The 25,239-nt window shown below is 48.7% G+C and overlaps 1 protein-coding gene and 2 long non-coding RNA genes across 3 annotated transcripts in view; 2 read left to right on the forward strand and 1 right to left on the reverse strand.

The window, feature by feature from the left end:
* The window catches only part of LOC135396016 (semaphorin-2A-like), a 297,361-nt gene extending 296,477 nt beyond the window's left edge, over positions 1 to 884 (forward strand). The window contains exon 16 of the mRNA XM_064627083.1: positions 532 to 884. Coding sequence (XP_064483153.1) covers positions 532 to 842 — 311 coding nt within the window. The 3' untranslated portion in view covers positions 843 to 884. The remainder of the gene's footprint in view (positions 1 to 531) is intronic.
* Positions 885 to 4,006: 3,122 nt separating this feature from the next.
* LOC135396017 (uncharacterized) lies at positions 4,007 to 4,763 on the reverse strand. The gene is made up of 2 exons (XR_010423249.1): positions 4,657 to 4,763; positions 4,007 to 4,182 (listed from the first exon to the last, which is right to left on the reverse strand). It is a non-coding gene; the product is annotated as an uncharacterized LOC135396017 (long non-coding RNA).
* A 10,699-nt stretch (positions 4,764 to 15,462) lies between these two features.
* On the forward strand, positions 15,463 to 16,193 carry LOC135396018 (uncharacterized). Its single transcript, XR_010423250.1, has 2 exons — positions 15,463 to 15,550; positions 16,018 to 16,193. It is a non-coding gene; the product is annotated as an uncharacterized LOC135396018 (long non-coding RNA).
* Positions 16,194 to 25,239: the final 9,046 nt, after the last annotated feature.

The following is a 25,239-nucleotide window of genomic DNA, read 5'->3' on the forward strand; positions in this document are numbered from 1 at the left end:
ATACTCATGGTAGGAGTCCAATTAAATTCGCTGACTTTGGGACTATTTGTCGAAGTGGATTGTCTATTTCACTCGGGCCATAACCACATGACTGTAGCAACCGTAGGATGGATTTTGAGGGGATTCTGAAACGATCTATTTTTAACGACATATTCTTAACCGGGAATTCCTTAGCGTTTTTACTTACACGGGGAGATTTCAGCTATTATTTTTGTGCGTTGATTTTTAAGCGCATATTCTCGGAGATTTGTTCTTAACACTCGTGACTTACGTGTTTAATTTTGAAAGGTTATTTTTAAGGGTTTCACACGGGATACACCCGCTGTGCCCAACGTGACACTGAGGCGCACTCTGTCAGGTGCGGGCAGAAGCACTTTACTGGATGCTTTCTGACCACCGTGCTTCAGGCTCTGCCCCTTATACCTCCACTTTTTCACCTACAATACCTCACAATTTTCAGTGCGTTGCTATATCCATAGTTCACACACCCCGCAGAACGGGTTCCAACAAAACAGAACTGTCCTTGTGCAGGCGTTCAACTGAAGCAAATCCACGCCTACAGGGGTGAGAGTGTATACTTGTCTTGCAAAGCACATCATCCAGCCTTCCTGGAGCCACCGGGTAGCATCAGCTTCTTGCCTTCAAACCGACCACAGACGCTGGAATGGATTCATTATAGCACGAACGGACGGCGCGTCGTCCTGCCAAAACCGGAGAAATTTGTACACAGCCAGGACCATGCCCTCGTGGTGATGGCATTAATAGAGAGCGACGCTGGGCGCTACGATCTGCATCTGGACCCTGTTGGAACACTTTGTAGCTACAATATAACTGTGAACTAGTAATTTTTGTTTAATAGTCTTGTTGCTATGAGCATTTTTTCAGCTGTGATCCCGCAAACAATGCTGTTGGTTAAGTTCTTTAGAATTCCTTAATGCAGTTAAATACCGCTTTGATTTAATTTACAATTCAATTTTTGAACCTGAGTCGATGCCGTGAACTTGAAATCAGATGAAATCATGTCCGTGTACCAGGAATTCAAGCATTCATTATCACGAAATACAATTTACTAGTCACTTAAATGCTGTTATTTGTGAACTGCGGGAATTATCCAAAGTCGGCTACATTAATGATAAAACACTTCAGGCTCCAACGTCCAAGAATCAATTAAAGGGGCCGTAAACAGGCCGACTAACATTTAAAAAAAAAGCTACCCCATGAAAGAACGCAGGTCATAATACACAAACATACATTTCGTTCGGCTTGTGCAAGATCGGTGACCCATATAAATGCTTTGAAAGATGAGTAACCAGCGCGCCTCTCTCTACAACGCATACGCCTTATGGCTACATCACTTTTTGCCGTCCAATCGGTGGGCCGAGCTCCGAATAATTTACCAGCCAATAAACAGGCTTCAATATCAGCTGCGTGGCGGAGTGCTCCGTGTGATTGTGTGTATTTTGCGCTCCGTGGTTCTGGGATCCAGCGCCATGGCATTTCCGAGTGAACCAAGCAATACTGAGCGCCTAATGCTGATACAAACGTCAAGAATTGGGCTGTTATCATATGCGCAACACCCCGTGGCTCGCACAAAAGTACGTCGGCAGCCCAGTGGTCGGAGCCATTCGAAGATGACGTGCAAGACCACGCTGCACGGATCGGAAACACAAACTGGTGAGTGCATGTAGCTAATACAGCTCTGCAACTCGTTGTACGAGAGGTGTTCAAGTCAAACCGGGACTTTCTGTCTCCTGAGTGTACAAATGGCCCGCGCTACTTCTTTATCGTCATTTTCACACGCGACAGGCCTCCACGTTCACCACGTGGTGGTCCAAAGTTTATGCAAAACAGAAGACACGTGCTGGACAAGATGGCCGACAACGAGGTGAGCGCGCACATCTAACAGCGAATTGTCATGAAGTTTCTCGTGAATGAAGGCGTAAAGTCATCTGAAATTCACAGAAAACTTCAGGCTCAGGATGAGCCACGATACACTTAGCCGCAGCAAAGCGTTTGAGTGGTGCAAACGGTTCCGAGACGGCCGTACATCAGTGCAAGACGGTCCCAGCCCGGGCGGCTCAGAGCCCAGCGTCGGAGTTCCTGAGAACATTCAACTTGTGGAGCGCATGATCCTCAAGGACCGACGGATAACATGTCTCGATATCAATAGTGCATATAGTGCGATCAATAGTGCACATTACTGTCAGGTTCTCAGGGATGTACATAAGGCGCTGAAGCAAAAGCGGCCGGGCCTCATCACCAAAGGAGTCCTCCTCCTACAGGACAATGCATAACGGCGCGTCTCACGACAGGCACCTTACAAGAACTTGGCTGGGAGTTGCTGTCACATCCCCCTTACAGTCCAGACCTCGCCTCCAGCGATTTCCATCTCTTCGGGACACTGAAGGCGTTCCTTCGGAGCCGCCACTCCAGCTGCGACGACGAGGTCAAGAATGCGGTCCGATCATGGCTGCTACGCGCAGGTAAGGATTTCTACACTGCTGGCATCCAAGCCCTCGTGAAACGGTGGGACAATTGCATTAGTGCCCAGCTGGAGATTACGTTGAAAAATAAAACTAATTTCTCGCCTGAAAGTTCATTTTACTTTTGCGAGAAATGAAAAGTCCCGGTTTGACTTGAACGCCCCTCGTATTACGTGCAAAGACGAAGCTTGTCTTGTGTTGCAACTGGTTGGTAGGAAGATGAACACACCAGCTTCCGTGGCATAGTGGTTTCGATCATCGCTTTTCACGGCGAGACTGGGAGGTGACACGGGTTCGAATCTTGTCACCGGCTGTGCTGTCCGAGGTTTTCCCTGGGTTTTCCGAAGACTTTCTAGACGAATGTTGGCACAGTTCCCCCTGAAGCCGGCACAGGACGCATACTAACCCCCCTGTCCTTCACTCTTTCCTGCTGTCCTCTCTCAATCTGTTCATGTCTGTACGCCGCTCATAGCTACAGTTGCTTCGCGGTGCTAACACGAAATTTAAAAAAGTAACATGAACTAGAGGGAGATTAGGCTCTGCCGGCATCAATATTGCCGGCACCTTCAGAGTGCATAGTGGCGCGTCTTTTTCCAATATTCTGACACCACATTCCTTATCTCTACTTGACCACTATGTGAGACCGCACCGCACACGTACGGTAACTTGGAACCTAATTTTATAGGTGCCGATGCGGACTCTGCATCGACATGCCAACGTCCACGGAATCGGTGTGCTGCTTCGATTACCCGACAACCTGCGAAATGATCGAGGAACACGAATTCAAATGTATAACGGAACACGAGGAAGCTTGAGCCGGTACGCTTCAACCGCTTCCTTGGCGTGGTAATCGACTCGGACTTGCGCTGGGCTCGCCACATCAAACACCTTGAAGCAAAAGTGCAGCGATGGCTCCCCGCAATTCAACATCTTTCTGGCTCAGGATGGGGCTGTGATCAGCGTTCCCTGCTCGCAGTTCACGAGGGGGTTGGTGAGGGCGACTGTGTTTTACAGCCTTCATATTCTGCACACGATATCCACAAAATCATTAAATACCCTTCGGTCCCTGTTTGCTCGAAGCCTTCGTCGCTGCCTCGGAGTTCCAAGAATGGCTGAAACACGGCAAGTCCTGGCTAAAGCTGGTGAACTTCCGGTTGAGGTTCTACGTGAACGTGAAATGGCTCCGCACTTCCTACGTTTGCGTGCTCACGTTCCCCGTCATCCGCTCCTCAGGAAAATTCGATACCGCCCTGAAAGCGACCTCTATCGAGTAGCGCAGAGGACACGCCAGTAGTAATGACTGGACACAGACTGTCCGCAACGCTACAAGGCTTCTGGACACGATTAATTAGCAATTAGAGCTAATTGGGACCCCCCACATTAATCAGGACCCTCCAGGGAGTCATCACACTAATTGGGGAGCATCTAGGACGTGTCCAGACCACCCTGTGCGTTGCGGACAATCTGTGTCCATAAAAATAAAAAAAATAGGTAGAAAATAAAATAAAAAGATGGAAATAGTGTGGAGAGAAACATTTTATTCGAAAATCAACGATGCCGCGGCGAAGAACCCGCTCCGCAACACCCGAGTGACCAGCGCCCGCCATGTTGCTTGTTGACGACTGGTAGTTGCAGAGATCGATGACAGGTGGCCACTTAGTTGCAAGGCATCACACCAGATGGCGCCACCATCATAGCTCTAGACGAGAAAGACAGAGAACAAGATACTAGCGGCAGGTAAAAATGGCAGCACTGCTGAACAAGTCTAGGCATGCGAGAGAAAAGGTCTAACCGCTACTGCTAAAACAGAAAAGAGTACACATCGGGGAAAAAGGCTGACGGGGACGATCGTTTAGGCCTAACCACAACACTACGCAGCTAACACAAGGCGGGAACCACACATCGCTAAACATGCGTCAACAGGCTTGCTCACCGCAAAACAAGTCTAAACATGCGAGGAAAAAAGGCTTACGGGGGGGGGGGGGCGATCGCTTAGGCCTAACCTCAACACTACGCAGCTAACACAAGGCGGGAACCACACATCGCTAAACATGCGTCAACAGGCTTGGACACTTCAAAACAAGTCTAAACATGCGAGAAAAGGCTTAGCACGAGCGCGGTCACTGCTAAACACGGCAAACATACGAGAAAAGGAGCGCGTCAAATCACTCACCTTTTCCCCCGCGGCAACTTCCAGGCAGAAACTGAGCGAGCGCGGAGAACACACGTCTGCTCTCTACGAGAGCCAGCCAGAAACTGAGCGAGCGCGCGGAGCGCACGTCCGTCTTCCGCGACAGCCCGAGCGAAACTGAGTGAGGCGACGCGCAGCGGCAGCTATGGATGCGCGCGCGCGCCCTCTGCTCCACCCGTCCGCGCATGCGCGCGCTGCTAGCTCCCTCTGCGCCGCCCGCGGGTGTTTTCGGTTTCGGCTCTCTGCTGCGCGCGCGCGCTCCTAGCCGCGGCGGGTGGCTTCTGAGTTTCACTTTCGTTTCTTTGCGCGCGCGTTTATCTCTATAAAGGCAGCGCGCACCGCGCTCGCGTCATCATTCTGACCGATACGTGGAAAACGCCATGTGTGGTTTATTCTCCTGCGTTTCTCGTCGTCGCAAGGAAAAGACAAAAAACGAAGAACTTCGCGAATTTATTCGCGGCATCGTGGAAGAAGCCTTTCAAGTCCACCGCCTGGAATGGTTGCAAGCGCGTCAAGAAATGTGTCAGGACAAGATGAAGACGCTCGACCGCATCTTAGCGGCGGACAGACTGGCGAAAAAGAAGTCCAACTTTAGCCTGGATAATCTGTATTGGGAACGCAGTTCCGATGTAGAGGACGACGACGAGGATGTGTAAATAAAAGCGATGCATTTCTCCTCGAGTCTCAGTCTCTTCTTTCTCTTCGTGAAACGTGTACGCACGCAACATGTCTTCCCCCGAACCTTTTCGTTTCCGTCATCCTTTTCGCTGTATCTTAAGCGGCCCCTCCATGTGCGGCAAATCTACGTTCGTTGCTAACGTGCTGAGGAACCTGAACGACGTGGTGGACAAGCCTCCATCACAAATATTCTACGTGCAGAAATATGCTTCGCCGAGCATGCAGGACGAATTCGGGGACTCCGTAAAATTTACCAAGGAGCTACCGCGAGAGTGGGACACGTCGCGCGCTACGCTGATCGTCGTCGACGATCACATGACCGACGCCAGTTCCTTGAAGGAGGTGACCGATCTCTTCATTCGGGGTTCTCACCACGCCAACGCGTCGATCTTCTTACTCGTTCAAAACATCTTTTTCGACAGTAGCCATTTTAGAACAATATCCTACAACGCCAGTTACGTCGTCCTGTGGCGCACCGTGCGCAGCGTGCACCAGATGGAACATTTCGGCCAACAGCTATTTGGCAGAAAAAGATTGGAGTATTTTCTGGACGCATATAAACAAGCGATGTCGTCGCCCCACGCATATTTACTCGTGGATCTTCACAACTATATGCACGAGGATCACAGGTTGCGTAGCAATATCTTTCCGGGAGAACGTCAATATATCTACGCTCCGAAATGAATCTCCGCCCTCACCTCACTTTACTCAAAGTACTCTCCACTCTACCCCCTCCACGCCGCCGCGACGTCTTGAGACGTTCGTCCTCGTCCGACATGAAACACCTCTCCGAAATTTGTGTCAATGTATTGAACGGAAAGGTGGCTCTAGCTCCAGATACGTTCGCGCGTTTGAAGAAGCACAAACGCTTTTTACGACGGCTCGCCTACAAAAAGATTCACAAGAATCCGCAACGTTTGAAGCGCTATCTGTCTCAGCAGCGAGGACAGGGCGTTCTTTCGTCGGTGGTTCCTCTCCTGCTTTCCGCCGTGTTGAACCTTTTCGCCAATGGCCAAGAGAATTGAAGTGACCACCTCCTCCTCCATCGGAAACATTCTTTCCTCGAAGGAGAGTGACGACGTCAAAGTGAAACTCATACTGCAAGCACTGTATCACATACTCAAGCAGTACGGATTTGGCCCCTACGACAATAAAAACAAGGCGTCCGACGCTACAAATGACTTTGACTATTCGCTCCTCTCTCCAGAGGTGGACGAAGAGGAAGCGGAAAGGGTCGTCTCGGAATTAAAGAAGGTTCTTTCCTGGGATCGCGAGGGTTGTGTCTCCGTGTCGGGCAAGCCCATCAGACACTCCTCCGTTTACGAACTCGTCAATTATTTGTTGCAACGTAAGACAGGAAAGAAACCTTCCTGGTTCCCCAAAGTCTCGAAACTATTGCGTCTGATTTCTCTGCCCAAATCTCGCGAGCCTCAACAGCAGCAGCAGCAGCAGGCCTCCATTGCGTGGACGACTTATGGAGGGATATGAGAAACCAGAGGGTGGTTTGGGGTGTGTGGAACGCTATAGAAAAGCGCGTCACTTGAGCAAAAAGAAGGCTCTCGCCATTCTCAGAAAGCTGGATGCCTACACGCTCCACCATCCGGTCAGAAGAAAGTTTAATAGGAGACGCATCATCGCGCTCAAGATCAACGACGTGTGGCAAATGGACCTCGCCGATTTTTCAACGGTGGCTACCGCTACATTCTCGTGGCAATCGATTCCCTCTCCCGCTTTCTGCGCACCCTCCCGCGAATGAAAAGGGCCATGATAAGACTTTTTCGGGGAGGTAACGTACCTACACGAATCTTTTGCGACAGAGGCGGGGAATTCTACAACAAGACCGTCAAGGAGTATCTCTCACGAAAGAAGGTACACATGTATTCTACCTTCTCTCCAGTAATCAAAGCATCGCAGGCAGAACGCGTCATACGCACTTTACGCGACAGAATATTCCGTTATTTTAGAGTAACGGGAAAATACCACTTCGTTTCCGCGCTTCCCAAGATCGTGCGCGACTACAACAACACCAAACACAGGACTTTGGGCATCAGCCCGTCCGAAGTCACGCCCGAAAACGAATTGGAGCTGTTCAATAAGATAAATGGGAAGCCCGTCGTACCCTCCGTGAAAAAGAAGCTCAAACTGGGGGATAAAGTGAGGGTCCTACTACACAGAAAAGGTTTTCATAAGAGCTCGGAAGGGAGTTGGTCGCCTCAGATTTTCACCGTCTCCCGCCTGAGAGACACCTCTCCTCCCGTCGTACACCTGGAAGATTACCGGGGTAAGGAAGTGGACGGATCTTTCTACCCGGAGGAAGTACTCGTCGTAACCCGAGACGTCAATCAGCCTTGGCCAGTAACGAAAGTGCTGAGAAAGAAGCAACTGAACGGTCAGAGCTTCTCCTTGGTTCGCTGGTTCGGTTACGACAAAGAACACGACAGTTGGGTTCCGAGCAGCGACGTGGTCAAGATTGGGAAATGATGTCAGACATCTACGTCCACCTGCTCTCGAACGCCAGCATGGATAAGTTTCCCTCGAATAAACTCAACGCCTTCACGGTAGCTTTCGATAGTCCGCTTCAGCTCTCGAATCGGTATAAAGTCGGTCTGATGCATCTCAGCATAAGTAACGATTTTTTAAATATCGGCTACGAAAGGCAAGATGCGAAAATCGAGGTTTCTTTCGAGGACACGGTGGAAGCCGGCAGAACTTTTCGTGTCACCTCGGATCTCGAGAGGGATTTGGGAAAAGCCCTTTCGGAATTCAACGTTTCTTTCGCGTACAATAAATCGCGATACGACTTCGTCTTACCCGTGGACGTGAAAGCCGTGGAATTGGACCCTCGGCTCGCGCAAGCGCTCGACGCCTCGCTAGCGTCCCGCGAAGCAGGTCGTGCGGTGAAACCCCCCAAATTGAGCGAACGCGAAGCCACCTCCATCTTATTGGAGCACGCCACACCCGTCGCTTTCGGCGACGTCACTCTGAATTCGGAAACCACATCCCTACGGAACACACTCAACAAGTATTTCCAGACGCACAAGATGGACGCCTCGCTAGAATTCGCGGATAACGTGTACTCTCTGAAAACACCAAAAGGGTTGCACGTACCGGACCCCTTTGTCAAGCTGCTACATCTCACAGCCGTCGAGGCACACGAAGAAACGCTACGCGTCTCTCTCCCCGTAGCGCGCCGATTTTCTTTCAGGATCAAGACGAAAATTCCTCGATCTTTGCAAGTACATGTACCTCCCGGCTATTATGCGACGCCACAAGCACTTCTAAATGCGATTAACCAGCGCGTAATCGAACGCGCGCGCTTCAGCTTCGACGGAACCGAACAGAAATGTAAAATTCGGCTTTCCGAGGGTACCTCCACCCTAAGACTTTCCGAGTACCTGGCCGTGCTTTTGGGCTTCGAATCGCCCAAATTCGAATTCGAATGTTTACGAGGGAGGATGCCACGAGCTCCGTCGAGGTACTCCTGGAAGCCCCGTTTCACAACATAATCGTCTACACGGATATCGTGGAACCCACGTACGTGGGGAGCGGGAAAAAAACGATATTAAAAATACTACCCTTTTATTACGAGAAAGACAAGCACGTCGTCACCTACACGTTAGATAACATCCAGTATTTTAACCTGTCTCAATTCGAAATTCCCTCAGTGACGATCGTTCTCGCGGACGAAACGGGAAGACGTTTGCCATTGTGGTCCAAAGGCAGAACCAATCTAACGTTGCATTTCAAATATGTACCGTAATTCCCCCAAAATAATTCCCGTGTACACGGGACCCCTTTTCCAACGAGGGGGCGGTGTGTTGAGCAACATATCCAAGTTTATCGTTCCCATCTGGCAGCAAATAAAACCGATCGCCAAGAGAACGTTGAAGCGCTTGGCGCGGAATTTGGCCGATGGCGAAGGAATATCGCGTGCAGTAAAAAAGACGGGCATAGCAACGGGGAGAGACGTGCTGGATTCCATGGGGGGCTCTGGAAACAACAATGGGAAGAAACGCCACGCAAACGACAACAAAAGGCGCCGACACACGACGCACCTGCAGATATCTTTGGTACGCCGTGAAGGTCACACATCCGCTGCGCGCTCCGTCATGACGTCAACGAAAGGAAAAATACAGACGCCGATCTGTCTAACGACTGATGTGATGATATTCGAACCCCCTTCCATTCAATACGGCGTGGAAGATACTTCGTACCAACTTTTTTATCCGGTCAACGGAGTAAATAATTCCGTGATCGAGTTTTGTATTCAAAATTTGCAAAGGGCACACTTGGATCTCTACGGCAGTTTCGTGTCTTTGACCGTGCGCATTGTTCGCGACGACGGGGAAGAAATGGACGAGAAAGATGTCGTTTTCCCAATAAACCACCTGTTGAGCGGCATGTTTAAGACGGTCACCGTTTATGCGAACAACAAGCTCGTCAGTTCCAACGAGTTGTACGCCTACAGGAGTATTTTGGACGTCGTGCTTCATTCCACGCCCATGGCTCAAGAAACAGTGCACGCGGCTGGACTTTATGTCGAGGACGACGAACATTTAAAGGACGATTACGACGTCTCGTCTCCCGGTCCGAAACAACGTTACGAAGCGACGAAGGGTGGAAAATACTTTAACCTGGTCGGTCAGATCAATACCGACCTGTTTCAACAGCCGCGCCTGATGGTACCTGCCGTCGAAATTCGCCTCGTTTTCCTATTAAACAACGACGAATTTAAACTCGTATCGGTCCCCAAAGACAAGAAAACGTACATTTACGAGGTGGACATTAAAGAAATGACGTAACACTTGAAAAAGGAGACGCTGGCACCTTCCCTATTTTTGGAAACGAGCGGCGGCTTCAGACCACGCCGGCCATCTACGTGTTACGCGGATTGGAAACCAAGGTGCGGAGCTTGAGTGCCGGGAGCTTGGACGCTCACTTTGAAAACGTTTACCCCGAAAGGGTACCTTCCCAATTATGCGTCGCCCTGCTCGCCACGTCCGACTTTCTCGGCGACATCCAATCGAACCCCTACAAATTCCGTCATTACGACCTGTCTCATTCGATGCTCTCCGTGGACGGCCAGCAAGTGCGAGCCGAATACGACTTTCAGAACGACCTCGTCAAAATTCCCTACTTTAACTTCTTGCAAGAACTGGGAGAGAAACATTTCAAGTATAGCTACGAGCGATTTAAAACGAACGGGTTCTTTCTGTACTTCAACTTGGACGTGGACAAGTGTTCTTCTTCTTCGCATTTGAACGAGTGGCGAAAAGGAAACGTTCGCCTGCAATTACGCTTCGCTAAAGCCCTTCCACACGCGGTCACCGTCCTCTTGATTTCCGAGTGTCCCAAGCTCATGTACGTCGACAAGGACCGTACGGTCACCTTCCCATAAGAAAAGATGTACGAGAGTGACATCTTGGCACTCGTGTCCCTGAACCCCCTCGCTTCCTCCATGCTGAGAGGCATTTGCGCTTCCGACGAAGCCTTCGTTTTACGCGAACCCGGCTATTTAATCATCAATACGGAAGAGCGAAGAAGGCGCGGGCAGCACTGAGTGCTCTACCTGAAAAACTACGACGGGTCTGCCGTGTTTTTCGACAGCTACGGACTTCCCCCAATCGAAGCAAACCTTCGAAGGACTTTACCTGTAGTGGACGAGTATAACGACAAGTGTATTCAATCGCCTTTTTCGCCTTACTGCGGGCTTTTTTGTATCTACGTAGCCACGCGCATGTCGAAACGCTGCAGCTTGAAAAGTTGTGTATCCATGTTTTCCTGTAACCTCGAAGAGAATGACGAAACAATAAAACGTCTCCTCGTGAGCGAACTCGTTTCGTAAAAAATAGACTATTTATTTTTTCACGACATACACAAGACCCTTGCGAGACGATCTTCCAACGTGCTGACCCGACGCTCGCCGTCGTCGCCGGTCTGCACCGTGACGTCGACGGATGTGTAGAGAAGCCAGTAGCGACGGACGATAGGTCGGTTGAAACCCGCGTTGATGAGACACGGGTCGACTGTCTCTCCTCGTCTATACTTTTCCAACAGCTCGAGCTTGTAATCTACGAAACGCTTCATTTTCTTCGTCGTCGTATCTTTTTGTATCTACGTAGCCACGCGCATGTCGAAACGCTGCAGCTTGAAAAGTTGTGTATCCATGTTTTCCTGTAACCTCGAAGAGAATGACGAAACAATAAAACGTCTCCTCGTGAGCGAACTCGTTTCGTAAAAAATAGACTATTTATTTTTTCACGACATACACAAGACCCTTGCGAGACGATCTTCCAACGTGCTGACCCGACGCTCGCCGTCGTCGCCGGTCTGCACCGTGACGTCGACGGATGTGTGGAGAAGCCAGTAGCGACGGACGATAGGTCGGTTGAAACCCGCGTTGATGAGACACGGGTCGACTGTCTCTCCTCGTCTATACTTTTCCAACAGCTCGAGCTTGTAATCTACGAAACGCTTCATTTTCTTCGCAATCTTCCCACTGACGGTGAACAGACGTAAGGGTATCGTCTTGAGAATCGGGCGAAAGTCTCCCTCGCAGCTATCGCCGTGAATATAATCGCGTAATCGCAGCAAGTCCCGATACATTTGCGTTTGCACAAAGGTGGCAAACCTCTGCTCGGGCGTCATCATGACTGAGAAGGAATGGAGAGTAGACAACCTTTTTTTATTTCTCGTTACACATGAATTAGGCTCCAGCTTTGGTTTCGTAGCCGGGAAGGCAGCCCAAATACGGACGAAAGGCTCGAGTCTAACCAATGGCTGGGGTTTCTCGACCAGAGTCCACCGCAGCGACAGGTAGTCAGTTGATCGCCGATTCGCAAAAAGAAGGTCTTTGGAGGAGGCTTGAAGGTTAGGACCAGGGGTAGATCTCCCGTCAGTAGCCATTCGTAATCTGCAACGAAAGGAGTGTGAGAAACGCGTGTTTTTATATCTCAAACACACACACACACACGTACAATCTTCTTCAGTCACAGAGTGACACTGATGGTCCATCTTCTCCATCTTCCTTCAATAGTCGAAGTCCTTCGCAACGTACGTCGAATGGTACCGTCCGACAGCCGAGAAACGGGCGAATCAATCGGTCCGTCCAATGCTTTTGCTCTGAAAAAATGTGAACGATTATAGAACGTATTAAAAAATAACGAGGAAGCATACCTTTGGACCACAATCCACCGCAATTGGTGCAGAAGAAGCGGGCGCTGCCAATCTCCCGAAATATGTGAGGCGGGAAAAAACCGACTTCACGCGCAGCAAAAGTCTTGTACACTGGAAACGAAACTCTTCAAACATTTCGACGATGATGATGACATCATGGGTATTACTTACGAGGATCTACCAAGCTGATCATGATGGAATGACGATCGAACGTTCGCTTCGACATTTATAGTAAAGCTTTGCCTCTCACTCTCTATGACGTCATTGAACGTGTTTGGGCATGTTAAGACGTGTTTGAACATGTTAAGACGTGTTTGAACATGTTAAGACGTGTTTGAACATGTTTAGACACAGGCGGCGAAGTCGCCCCTGGACACACTCGTTCCTCTCACCCTATCTATGACGTCATTGAACGTGTCTGAACATGTTTGGACGTGTTTGGACGTGTTTAGACACGGGCGGCGAAGTCGTCCCTGGACACACTACTTTCTCTCTCTCTCTATGACGTCATTGAACGTGTTTGAACATGTAGTGACGTGTGTAGACACGAACCCCGCAATACGAATCACGTCACGCAGTACGAATTAGATTGGTGGTTAGTGTGTCGCGCCCAGTGTAGAAGGATCCTGGGTTCGAATCCCACTCTGGGTCTTCTTGTCGTCATGTACAAGTCGTCCCAGAGTGTTAGCTAGAAATTAGTGTAATGTTTTATTCAACGTCGATGACATCATTGCCATATGCGACATCGCAAAAAGGCGCGAAAAACAGAAGGCGGGGTGGTCAAAGTACAGATGACACCGTCGCAATGCGAGGAGGAGGAGAGCGGTGTAGCGACTATAAAAGGTGCGCTGGTTCTACGACGATTGACAGGAAGCCCACGGGGGGCATCCATCCACGACACGAGGCGTTTCGTGGAGCAAAATGTAAGTTGACCGTCTCTGCTGTGAAAGTGTATTCTATGCATGACATTGTTTTTCAGGAACCAATAGCCGCTGTCACCGCATGACACTGAACACAGGGACTCATCCCATCCTCTCTCATCATCAATCTCAAGCGTTCCTCAACTGAAGGGAAAAGTGAGCATTGTTTCGTGAGGGGGAATCTCGTACTGATTTTGTTTGACCGCAGTGCCGCGCTGTCTCGTATGTCAGTACGACCCCATCGATGCCATGCTCGTGCTCGTAGAAAGAGAGCACGAAGCTAGAATAGAGAATCTCGGTAATAGCCCAGTCGTCCTTTCAGATGACGACGACGACGACAGAGACAGTACTCCGCCTTTCGTAATACCTGAAACGGACGACGACGACGACGAACCCCTAGATGGACATGACAATGCAGACGAATTGCTCATGTGGGAAGGGGATCAGTCGTATGCAGATTTCATTCCTCTGTCTGGTAGGGTTCGAGATGAATCACCAGATGCAAGCCCAGAATTTCGAAACGAAGCTGAGCCTGTCCAGGGTCGTAGAATCGTTGAATTGAGAGAGCACGTCGTAGAGAATCATCCCTCCGTCACGGAGAGACGATTCCTTCCTTTTTTTATCACAGATGAGGCATTTGACGGAACGGCTACTAGGTACACGCCTCTGTTCCCCGCACCATCCAGAGTATAAAGCAAACGATGTACACCATTTCGAGACTCAAGAAGAGCTTGGTCCCCTACGACGACAAGCGCTATCTCGTGGATGCCGTACACTCCTTCCCTTATGGGAGCTGCGAATACGGTAAGCTTTCCTAGTGTTTTGATGCGTATCGCATTACGATAGTACTCCCTCTTTGTGCAGCACCGGAAAACCCGGAAGAGAGCCCGAGACCGTCGACGTCAGGCATCGAGTAACCGTGGAACAAAGAGCTGCACGCGCATGTAATCGAGAATAAAAGTTCTAGTCGAGACATGCTTCTCTCTCTCTCTCTCTCGCAGACAGGAGAAGCACGGGTCGTTGTGGCAGTGTGGTAGCGGAGTGGGTGTACGAAAAGAATGACCATTCCGTCATCGCGCTGGTACCGTGACCCGCGCAATGACGACGCTGCGATGAAGATTCCCCTTTTCTGGCACATCTGATCTCACGAACGCAGCATTACGAGATGATCAGACAAGGGAGGGAGGGTGTTGGCATCTATTGACCAAATCTTTTGTTTCTATTCAATAAACATGTTTCAGTGAAAGAACACACAGAGTCTCGTCAAAGTTATACGGACTGTTTAATGCGTTGCATGTCAATAACCAAGCGGTATTTCAATAAATCAGTGACAAGGTTGGCGATGTAGACTGCTTGCAAATGTCGCTGCTTCCGAAGGGCGTGCTTAATATGAGCGATGGCACGAGCGAGAAGGTCCACGATGTCTGCAGCGATGCAGTTGAATTCTGCGTTGGCCAAGCTCACAAATTCGTTCATCAGTCCCAGGGGTCCGTCCGGAACCGTTATGCAGACGTTCTTGTAACGGGCGTAGATCCGACGCACCATCTCCTGCAGCGGCCCCGGCGAGATCTCTCCTATATTGCCAAAGCCTACCATGTCTATCACGTAGCAAAAAGCAGTGATGACGAGCTCGTTGCGGGGACTTTCGCCGTTGAAACGTTCCTTCTCCACTTCTTCCCAAGAAGCGTGGGTGCGGGAACAATTTTGTAAAGAGTGGTAGCTGAACATCTTCACGTAGTGATGACGCGAGCGCGGTGCGCGCTGCCTTTATAGAGATAAACGCGCGCGCAAAGAAACGAAAGTGAAACTCAGAAGCCACCCATCGCGGCTAGGAGCGCGCGCGCGCAGCAGAGAGCCGAAACCGAAAACACCCGCGGGCGGCGCAGAGGGAGCTAGCATGCGCGGACGGGTGGAGCAGAGGGCGCGCGCGCGCATCCATAGCTGCCGCTGCGCGTCGCCTCACTCAGTTTCTCTCGGGCTGTCGCGGAAGACGGACGTGCGCTCCGCGCGCTCGCTCAGTTTCTGGCTGGCGCTCGTAGAGAGCAGACGTGTGTTCTCCGCGCTCGCTCAGTTTCTGCCTGGAAGTTGCCGCGGGGGAAAAGGTGAGTGATTTGACGCGCTCCTTTTCTCGTATGTTTGCCGTGTTTAGCGGTGACCGCGCTCGTGCTAAGCCTTTTCTCGCATGTTTAGACTTGTTCTGCGGTGTCCAAGCCTGTTGACGCATGTTTAGCGATGTGTGGTTCCCGCCTTGTGTTAGCTGCGTAGTGTTGAGGTTAGGCCTAAGCGATCGCCCCCCGTAAGCCTTTTTTCCTCGTATGTTTAGACATGTCTTGCGGTGAGCAAGCCTGTTGACGCATGTTTAGCGATGTGTGGTTCCCGCCTTGTGTTAGCTGCGTAGTGTTGTGGTTAGGCCTAAACGATCGTCCCCGTCAGCCTTTTTCCCCGATGTGTACTGTTTTCTGTTTTAGCAGTAGCGGTTAGACCTTTTCTCTCGCATGCCTAGACTTGTTCAGCAGTGCTGCCATTTTTACCTGCCGCTAGTATCTTGTTCTCTGTCTTTCTCGTCTAGAGCTATGATGGTGGCGCCATCTGGTGTGATGCCTTGCAACTAAGTGGCCACCTGTCGTCGATCTCTGCAACTACCAGTCGTCAACAAGCAACATGGCGGGCGCTGGTCACTCGGGTGTTGCGGAGCGGGTTCTTCGCCGCGGCATCGTTGATTTTCGAATAAATTGTTTCTCTCCACTCTATTTCCATCTTTTTATTTTATTTTCTACCTATTTTTTTATTTTTATGGACACAGATTGTCCGCAACGCACAGGGTGGTCTGGACACGTCCTAGATGCTCCCCAATTAGTGTGATGACTCCCTGGAGGGTCCTGATTAATGTGGGGGGTCCCAATTAGCTCTAATTGCTAATTAAACGTGTCCAGAAGCCTTGTAGCGTTGCGGACAGTCTGTGTCCAGTCATTACTACTCACGCCAGACTCTCACTGGCTTCATAGCTAAGGACATTATACTGCCGGAAGCACCCTGGTCTCTGCCGGTACCGCCGACTTCCGTAAGCCTTCCGAACCTTCTGGAAAGAAGAGATCAGGTCCCCCCTCAAGTCCTCCGAGCCCATTTTATGCTCTGGTAGACGAGCAGTTTTCTACGTTTACGGTAGCATATACAAATAGCGCATCCTGAAACAACAACTCCGCCTCAGCATTCGTCATACCATCTGAAGGCGTAGTGCAAGGACGACGCCTTTCACATCCAACCTCCTCAACTCCAGCGGAACTCTATGCCATCCTTTTCTTTCTACAACACATCGCTGATTTTACCCCGCGGGAATGGGCAGTCTTCACAGACTCCAAATCTGCACTTCAAGCTATTGAAAATTCCGGCATACAAGGCCCATCCGCACCCCTCGTCACAGATGTGTTAATGGCTTACCACACTGTCTACGCAGCAGGCCACAGGCTAGTTCTCCAGTGGGTTCCAGCCCATTGTGGTGTCGTGGGGAATGAGCAGGCCGACAGCGCCGCACAAGCAGCACTCTCGTATCGGAAACGGACCAGTATTGTTCTGCTGAGAGGAGACCGTCGTTTCATTCTGCAACGCCTCGTGACACCCCTGGCCTCCCGCCAATGGACAACCGACATTCTCCCCCATCTATGTTGAGCAGAGTTCATCCAACCCTCGCTTTCCGCATGCCACGAAACACCTTTCGTCATGATGCTGCATTAATCCACTGAATGTGACTCGATGCGGCCTTAACAGCTCAGTGGCGTTACCGCCTGAGACAAGTTGACTCTCCCACCTGCTGCCACTGTGGTGCTCTTGAGGATCTGGAGCACATTCTTCTTCATTGTCCCCACTACCAACCTTCCCGAACCGCACTCTCCGATTCCCTTAGTCAGCTGGACTCTCGCCCCCTTCTCTCTATCGAAATTGCTTGGTCCCTGGCCCAATCCAGCCCAGCAACGATCTGCGCTCAAAGCTCTTTTAACATTTCTGGACACCATCGGACTTCGATCGTTATTGCGAAGGGGCTCCTTATTTTATTCGCCACATCTCCACCTGCAATGGGATAGAGTATCTCCTCTGGCGATGAACCTCCCCACTCGCCATCTCAAAATGAAGTTGTTGTTGGAACACGAGGAATTCGCTACCACGTGCCTAAATGAGGTTGTGCTCCGTCTGGCAAACCGAGATCTTCGGCAACGCGGGGTAAAGACGGGGAACGCCAGGAACGAGTAAGTATACATAGTACAAAGCGCAGGAACTCTTTGAATGCCAATATACACCACGAAGACAAGTATACTGATAAGAAACCGCATAGTACCCCCTGCACTCATGTGGTACGTTCATCAGTTGCTTTTGACATTCGGATATAATAATGCAGCCTTACATAGGATTCCTCCAGTGATGAACAGTAGGTCAACCACGTTTATAGCTAAACTACTAATTACAGTACATTATGATTGAATAATTGTGCAGCTACTGCATTTAGCTTACAAGGAGTAATTGGAAGTGTGTAGCTACCTTATTTTTTGGTAGTTCAACAGCATGTGAAGCTGAGGTTTGTTTGTCATGCTGCCAGATAAAACTTGTGCATCAAAATAATTAGAGTGAAATTGCAAATTGCAAATCTAGTTCAAAGTGCTAGCAGTAGTTGTGAGTCTAATGGAAAATGTAGTTACTCTGTAGCTACAACTATACTCTGCAGAAGTAATTGGTAGTTGTAGATAAACAACTATAACAGTAGTTAGCACCTATCACAGGATCCTACTTTATCTATTATCATGTCATCCACAACTTTTTTTTTTCAGGCAGTACCGATACACTTCCTACCGACAGTTTATTCTGTGAGCGTGGGAGTGCATGGACAAATACCATACAAAAAAGCCGTGCCATAAATGTAATAAAATAAGGACACAGTTTCCTTCGAGATGTTTTCGCTTTCCTAGAAAGGAAAATGTAGCTGAATAAAGAATCTTGCATATCGCTGTATTCATTTCTTTATTTCCACCATTGAAAAAGATAGTTTCCGTGTACAGTGTGGGGTCTGCAGACTGAGCAGAACATTGCACACACTAAGTGTGTCTGGCAAGAACTTGCTAATGCTTTATTTACAGCAATTTTTTTTCGTGATCTGAAAGGATGCTTGATTTGACGGATTGCAGCAAATAACTACTACTACTTGTACAACTGATGTGAAGTTCTGTGCATGTTATTGCACGACTTCCCATAGAAATCCACTGCACATGTTTAGGAAAATACAACGGATGAATCTGCAAATGTCATCCTTATATATTTGATTGTACCGCCAATAGTCTCGGAAATTACATGAATAAAACAAATTGTCACACAAGTCAAGTCAGTGTATGAAACACAATTCTGGATGCCAGTATGAGATGTGCACCACCACCATTGCTGTTGCCGAGAATAAACCCCAAGCGATATGCATGACATGCCTTTTGTTTAATGAAAATCTGGTAGCATATGCATTCAAATACGCAGCAGAAGAGGAAGCGGTCTCATGTAAAGGCAGCGTGTTGGCAATGACTGTGCAAGCACCCTCTGCGCAACAGTTTGCAGCTTATTCCATATGTACGTGATCAATGGTCTCAGGGCACTGCTGAGGATGATGTACATGGTAGCTCCCAACAAATATCGTCAAATGGCAGACTTATGCGAAACCATGCACTGTTTATCAATATATGTACTAAAGCACCTGATATGCATTTTCATGCATTTCAAATGCTGAACTATGGTATTTGTATAACCATAAAATATCCTGAAAACTCCTTGCAAGAGGAGTATTCCAGTACTGCTCCTGCAGTGGAGTAAACTTACTGCTTGTGAGGAATTTTTCGTGTCGCACGTAAACACCCATTAAAGGGTAGAACTAGTTGAAATGAGGAGTGAATAACTCCCTTATAAGGAACATCTGAGCCACAACAATGACAATATTTTACACCATACACAGTAGTATTTTTACACCACATTCAACAACCCCTATTCTTTAGCTATGCAGCTGATGCCATGGTCTAGTTGCAAAGAGACAGCTAATACAGGGAAAACATTTTATTTGCATCCTCTACTGCATTTGTACTGTATCTAATCGTATCACTTACTATTGACACTCATGTTGGACGCCTTAAAGGGACCATGAAACGATATTTGACAAGCCTACGGTCATTTTCAATTTGTTCCTCTGTACTAAAGCATTCACCCTGTGAAATATGACTTGGAAATTGTTCAAATAGCGAAAATATTCTAGATTAATCACGGCCGCGAAAGGCGGCTGCTACGGGCCGCCTACGAGGGGAACTGGCCGTGACGTCATACGCAGAGTATGTTGCCGGTTGGCGGACGATCTTTTGCGAGCAAATTGCAAGATTTACAAGCAAGCTTGCAAACTTCGTCATGACATATGTTTTAATTTGACCTGGAGCTAAGATCGTATCTAATCGTTGACACACACGCCTACCGGAAGTGTAATGTAGCCGTTGACTGTCGGCATGGTTACCGGAGCTCGTTTTCCTCTCGGAGCTTCCGGGAAGTGCGGTTGCGGTAGTTGCAGTTTGTGTTTGTGTGCAGTTGCGTTCATTCCTAGTCAATCCTGTGCGGGGTCGGTTTGTGTTTGCTGCGATCATTCCTAGTCAAACATGTGTGTGGATTGCATATGCATCTTGCTCTAGGAGGTGCAATATGCCGGGCTTGTGCGCCGTGAAAAAATGCCGGAGCAAGCAAGTGAGGGGTTGCGGCCCCGCTTCCACAAACTGCCAACAACAACACAGCCTACGAGAAGTGTGTGGTTGAAAGCTCTGCGTGTGAAGGCCACCGACTGGGATCGCACGGTCCTTGCCTGCTCAAGACATTTCCTTCCTACCAGCGGCATGGCCGAGTGGGCTAAGGCGTCCGCTCGTTGGTGGGAACCAAGGTCGTGCTGTAGGCTGGGAGGTGGTGGGTTCGAATCCTACCGCCGGCTGTACAGTCTGATGTTTTCCCTGGGTTTTCCGAAGACTTTCCAGACGAATGTTGACACAGTCCCCCTGAAGTCGGCCCAGGACGCACACTAATCCCCCTGTCCCTCACTCCTTCCTGCTGTCCTCTCTCCGTCTGTCCACCTCTGTACGCCGCTCATAGCCACAGTTGCTTCGCGGCGCTAACACCCAATAAAAAAAAACAAAAAAAAACATTTCCTTCCTGAAGCGTACGAACGTAACTTATTGTCTGTGCTTCGGCAAGCGAATTTGAGCACACTGAGTGCGCGTCTCCGCCAAGAAGCTGTGCCACTGTCCACCTCTATCATGACAGCAACAGCGTGGTTCCAATGAAACGTCGCAGGCTTGCAGTAAGTGAATGAGATGTTGACACGTTATGAACAGTGATTGATCCCGACCCTAAACACTCTCGCAAATAATGGGCGACAACCCTCTAACTTTTTTTTTCCATGGGTAGGGAGTGTGCTTGCTATTTCAGCGTTTTGCCTCGGTCGGTATTGATATGTTAGGCTGTTATGACGTCGCTATAATTATGACCTCCCCCCATCGAGTCTGTGCAACCCCCCGTCAGACCCACCCAATTCGGCGTACCTCATGTAAGTAGGCTGATGAGTCCCATTTATAATATTGCATAATTTCAGCATATTACTTATACCTATTGCTGTTTTGTTTACCTCTGTAGCCATCCAATGTAATTTACAGAGCTGCAGCAAAAGCAGCATGGACTGTTCCACACAGACAGATATCCTACAGTCAACTGTTCAGACCGTACAAGAGGTGCCCTCAGATAATGTGACGCCTGAAGTGCTGTCAAGGGTCCCACCGCCAATTTTCTGTTCAAGCCCAAAACTTTGATTGAGTGATGACGAGTGTACCTCCAACGGCTTGGGAGATGAAAGTGATGAGTCGTACTCTCCCTCTTTTGATGAAAGTTTTACAAGGTGATACTACGAGCATCTCATTTCCATCAAGTGCTGCGAAAAAAATGCGTGTACGTGTGTTTACATCTTCTAGGGACACAGACGAAGAGGGATCTTCTTCCAACTCTGTACGGAAGTACAAAGAATCTGCAAAGAATGCTACTCGCCATGCAAGACCACTACCAGTTTCATGGGGACATTGCTCAGGTTGCTTCTTCTTGCTCAACTTGCTTCTTTCTGCGCGTTACTCTTCTCAGGATCAAGCGTCTCAGGTATACTATTCTTCGAATGCTCCAGCTCATCAATGCGCAGGTGATATCGGAAAGGACATTCTACAACTAGTAGCTCCAAGATTCCACTCTATTCCAAGATAAACTAGTAGCTTAATTCGAAATGGTAATTGTAAAATGAGTTTCCATCATCTGTGCCCGACATAGATCGAGAAGTTACCCGTCAAAAAGAACTCGGTACGAGTTAAGTTACCGTGTGAAAAAATGTAACTAAGTTAATAACGAAGTTCTTGAGCTTGAAATGTAACTCGCAGTTACGGAGTTACTTCAGAAAAAGAACGAGTTACTTCCAACTTGCACACAAAACTTGCAACACAAAATAGCACTGCATAGGTGCAGCGCGCGTGAGCAGTTGAGTTCGACCTTGGGTTGCCTGCGGAGGAGGGCACCACCCTTAGATCGTTTTCGTTTGTGTCCAACAATTCGAACGCCTTGCATCTTACTCCCTGTGGGCGCACAATGGTTCAGCTTCATTTCAATGGCAGCGGTTCTTACTTCCTGAACAGAATGCTGTCACTGATTGCATATCACGTTGAAAGAACCGGAGAGAAAGCAAGAAAATATGTGGACGTGAGTGAAAAGCGAATTGAAAGCAGGGCTCGGAGCCGTTATTTTTGGGGGTTCGGTTCAAGTTCCGGTTCAAGGTTGTCCGTTCGGGTTCGGGTTCAGAGCAACCAAAATAACGCTTCGAACTGACATTAACCGGTTGGAACCGGTTTACGTGTGCCGTGCTAATCAGTGTACCACATGTGAGTAGAGTGATTTCACGCCGGGTCAGGCAGGGTGGTCCGGCCGACCTCTTCAATTTTTTTCTTTCAAACATATATTAAAGCCTTGTCCCTAGAAGGCATATTGGCGCTGAAAGTAGTCGAAAATAATTGGTGGTTATTTTTTAATGAATCATCATTCAGATGTGGGCATTTCGACCATTGCGCTTCCTACGCAGTTTGACGCCAGGTACCTTCATAACTATTTGACATATTCAGCTGATTTTTTTTTTTTTTTTCACATATTGTCTGGGGTGGGTAGCATTGCATCCTGAGTTCTGGAGATCCTAAGGTTTGCCCTTGCGAAGATAAAAAATCGCAAGGTTGCCTCATTTGTAAAATATGGTACGTTTTGCAACCTCACAACTCGTCCTCCAGTTGTGATACTCCAAAGTAATCTACATCATTGTGTTTGTCTCGAAGTACCCTTTCTTCTCATAGCGAGTTCATCGTATTGTGAATTAGGGCAACGCCTCCAACAGTCTTTTTGTGAGGGGTGTCTACGAAAAATGCGTAAATTCCACAGCGCGCATCCCATATATTCCCACTCGTGACATCGTTCATTTTACTCACAAACGTTCTTCATGACGACTGAAAACAGCACATCAAAAAAAAAATTTGCTTCAGACGTGGTCGAAGTTACGTTGCGAACGATGTTGATTTACGAACGTAACTTCGACCGTCTGTCGTTTGTTCGAAACAGTGAACATACGTGGCAATCCCATTGTAACATTCACTAGAACTCAGCAACTCAACTTTCTTTCTGGAAGCAGCCGCCATCTTGCTTCACGATGCCAATGCCAATCAGTCGAACCGAATGAGAGCGACCGTGGTCGTTTGAGCGGAATCACGCGTCCTACAACTAATGCGCATGCGCAACAGTCGAAAAGAACGTTTCATATGTGCTAAAATGTCGCTGGTTCCTCTAATGATAACGCAACTGCAGCAGGTCAAGTAAAAAACACAATGTTTGATAAGAAGCTCTTCTGTAAAGCTAGGTGCTTTCAATTTACTGCAGGCAGTGTCAGTCGCTGAGGCGTATGTCCGTCACCGTCACGAAAGGGTGTCGCTCCTTTGCACTCTCGGAGCGGGTTCGAAATTTTTGGTTCATAGGCTACTGCAATTCCAATTAAGGCTTCTGAGGGATGTTTGGCATTGGCAGTTCCGTGGGACTGCCTGTGTCCTTCAGCAAGACGGGCGTAGCACCTGTTCTTCGTTTTTGGGGCGATGCAGTGTTGTTTTTGCAATTGTATGCAACGTGGATCAATGAGGTCTGCAGAATTGGAAAAGCAAAAACAACAGAGAAGTAATCAGTGGTGGATATTAAAGGAGCAGTCTAGAGGCCCACAACTTTGTTTCTGTTTTTGGTCAGTATGGAATGTTAGGCGGCCGAAAACAGTTTTCCCACAATTAGTGCAACCGTAGCTAAATTGGGACGCCTGCAATAGCTCCCCGAACCTGCCGCGCGCGAAACACCCTCCTTCGCCTTCACGATAGGCACGTGATGAGCGCCACCACACACGTCACTATGTGACGCTAGTGGTGAGGACGCTCCTCATTGGACTTGGGATCACATGATCGAGGTGAGCAACATCGCCCAGGCCGGAGCGTCTGCTACCGCTTCGGAGACGCCATGCGTTCTCCGGCTTCGTGATGTCCGAAACGGAGGGTTTGAAGGCTGTCCACGACACAACCACGATTTTTTGGGACCGCAGGCACCACGGGAAGAACGAGTGGTGAAGCCCGAAATTAACTGCGTTTGTACAGCAAAAACCCCGTGCTTCTCGACAGTGTGCAGCCTGTCCGACAGTTTTCACCGCGCAGTTTGTTCACTGGCTAACAGGTGGCGCTACAATACCGCCGCCATCGCCAGCTTTCTGCTGCTGTGAATATGGCGGGCTAGAATGCTGTGAATTCTGAGATTGCACAGAAGCCACGGATATATTACTCTTGTGATCGTAATCTTATTTTCTCAGGCTGCGTATATGCTTCTTTTTTTTTTTAAGAAAACGTGATATAAATCATATAAATAATAGAAGTCAACAAGAAGCAGCTCGCAATGTTCGTAGCAGAAGGTTTTTCCTACGAACGAATGAGGGGCTCTCTGCCACGAACGTCACACTAGAGTGGGTGTGGTCTGCAGTTGGAGAGCTCCGGCCTGTCAGCGCGGCAGCGATTTTCCAAATTAATTGCACCGTGGTGATACAACTTTGGACAGAAATATTTTGTGGGAATGCTTTTCACATACTGCTTTACAAGATGACAGCAGTTTTTGGCCATGTTAGATACCACTTTAATGCTCCTTTAAACCGGATAGTGCTATACTATTACACGGATTCCCCGTTGGCGTTATTACAGAAATATTGGCAATATTGGCGCAAAATGGGCTTGCCAATATGGGCAGCCCATATTGGTCCGATATGGAGCCTGGTTGCACTTCCCATATTGGTAGCCCATATTGGACCAATATTGGCAATCTCGGCAGCCCATATGGGTCCAGTATTGGAAAATATTGGCGTGCTGCTTGGGTGCATGGCTTGTGCCAAGTAAGAAAGCACAATGATAGCCGACATGCATATGGAAGAACATGTAAATATAATGCACTGTCTCATTGACAGCGCAGAATAGCAGTAGTGGTAGAATGTGTAATCTTGCACTAAAGGGCCATAAAATGTAAAAGCATGCAGTGAAATAAATAGCAGCATCTTTGATGCACGTGACACACAACTTTGACAGCTGCATAGGTTGGTAGTCCCATTACCCAAATAAGAATGGCTAGAGAGTGGTAGGCAACACTGTCATTTTGTACTTTAAGT

The sequence above is a fragment of the Ornithodoros turicata genome, chromosome 5, assembly GCF_037126465.1.
Source record: "Ornithodoros turicata isolate Travis chromosome 5, ASM3712646v1, whole genome shotgun sequence".
NCBI classification, from domain to species: domain Eukaryota; kingdom Metazoa; phylum Arthropoda; class Arachnida; order Ixodida; family Argasidae; genus Ornithodoros; species Ornithodoros turicata.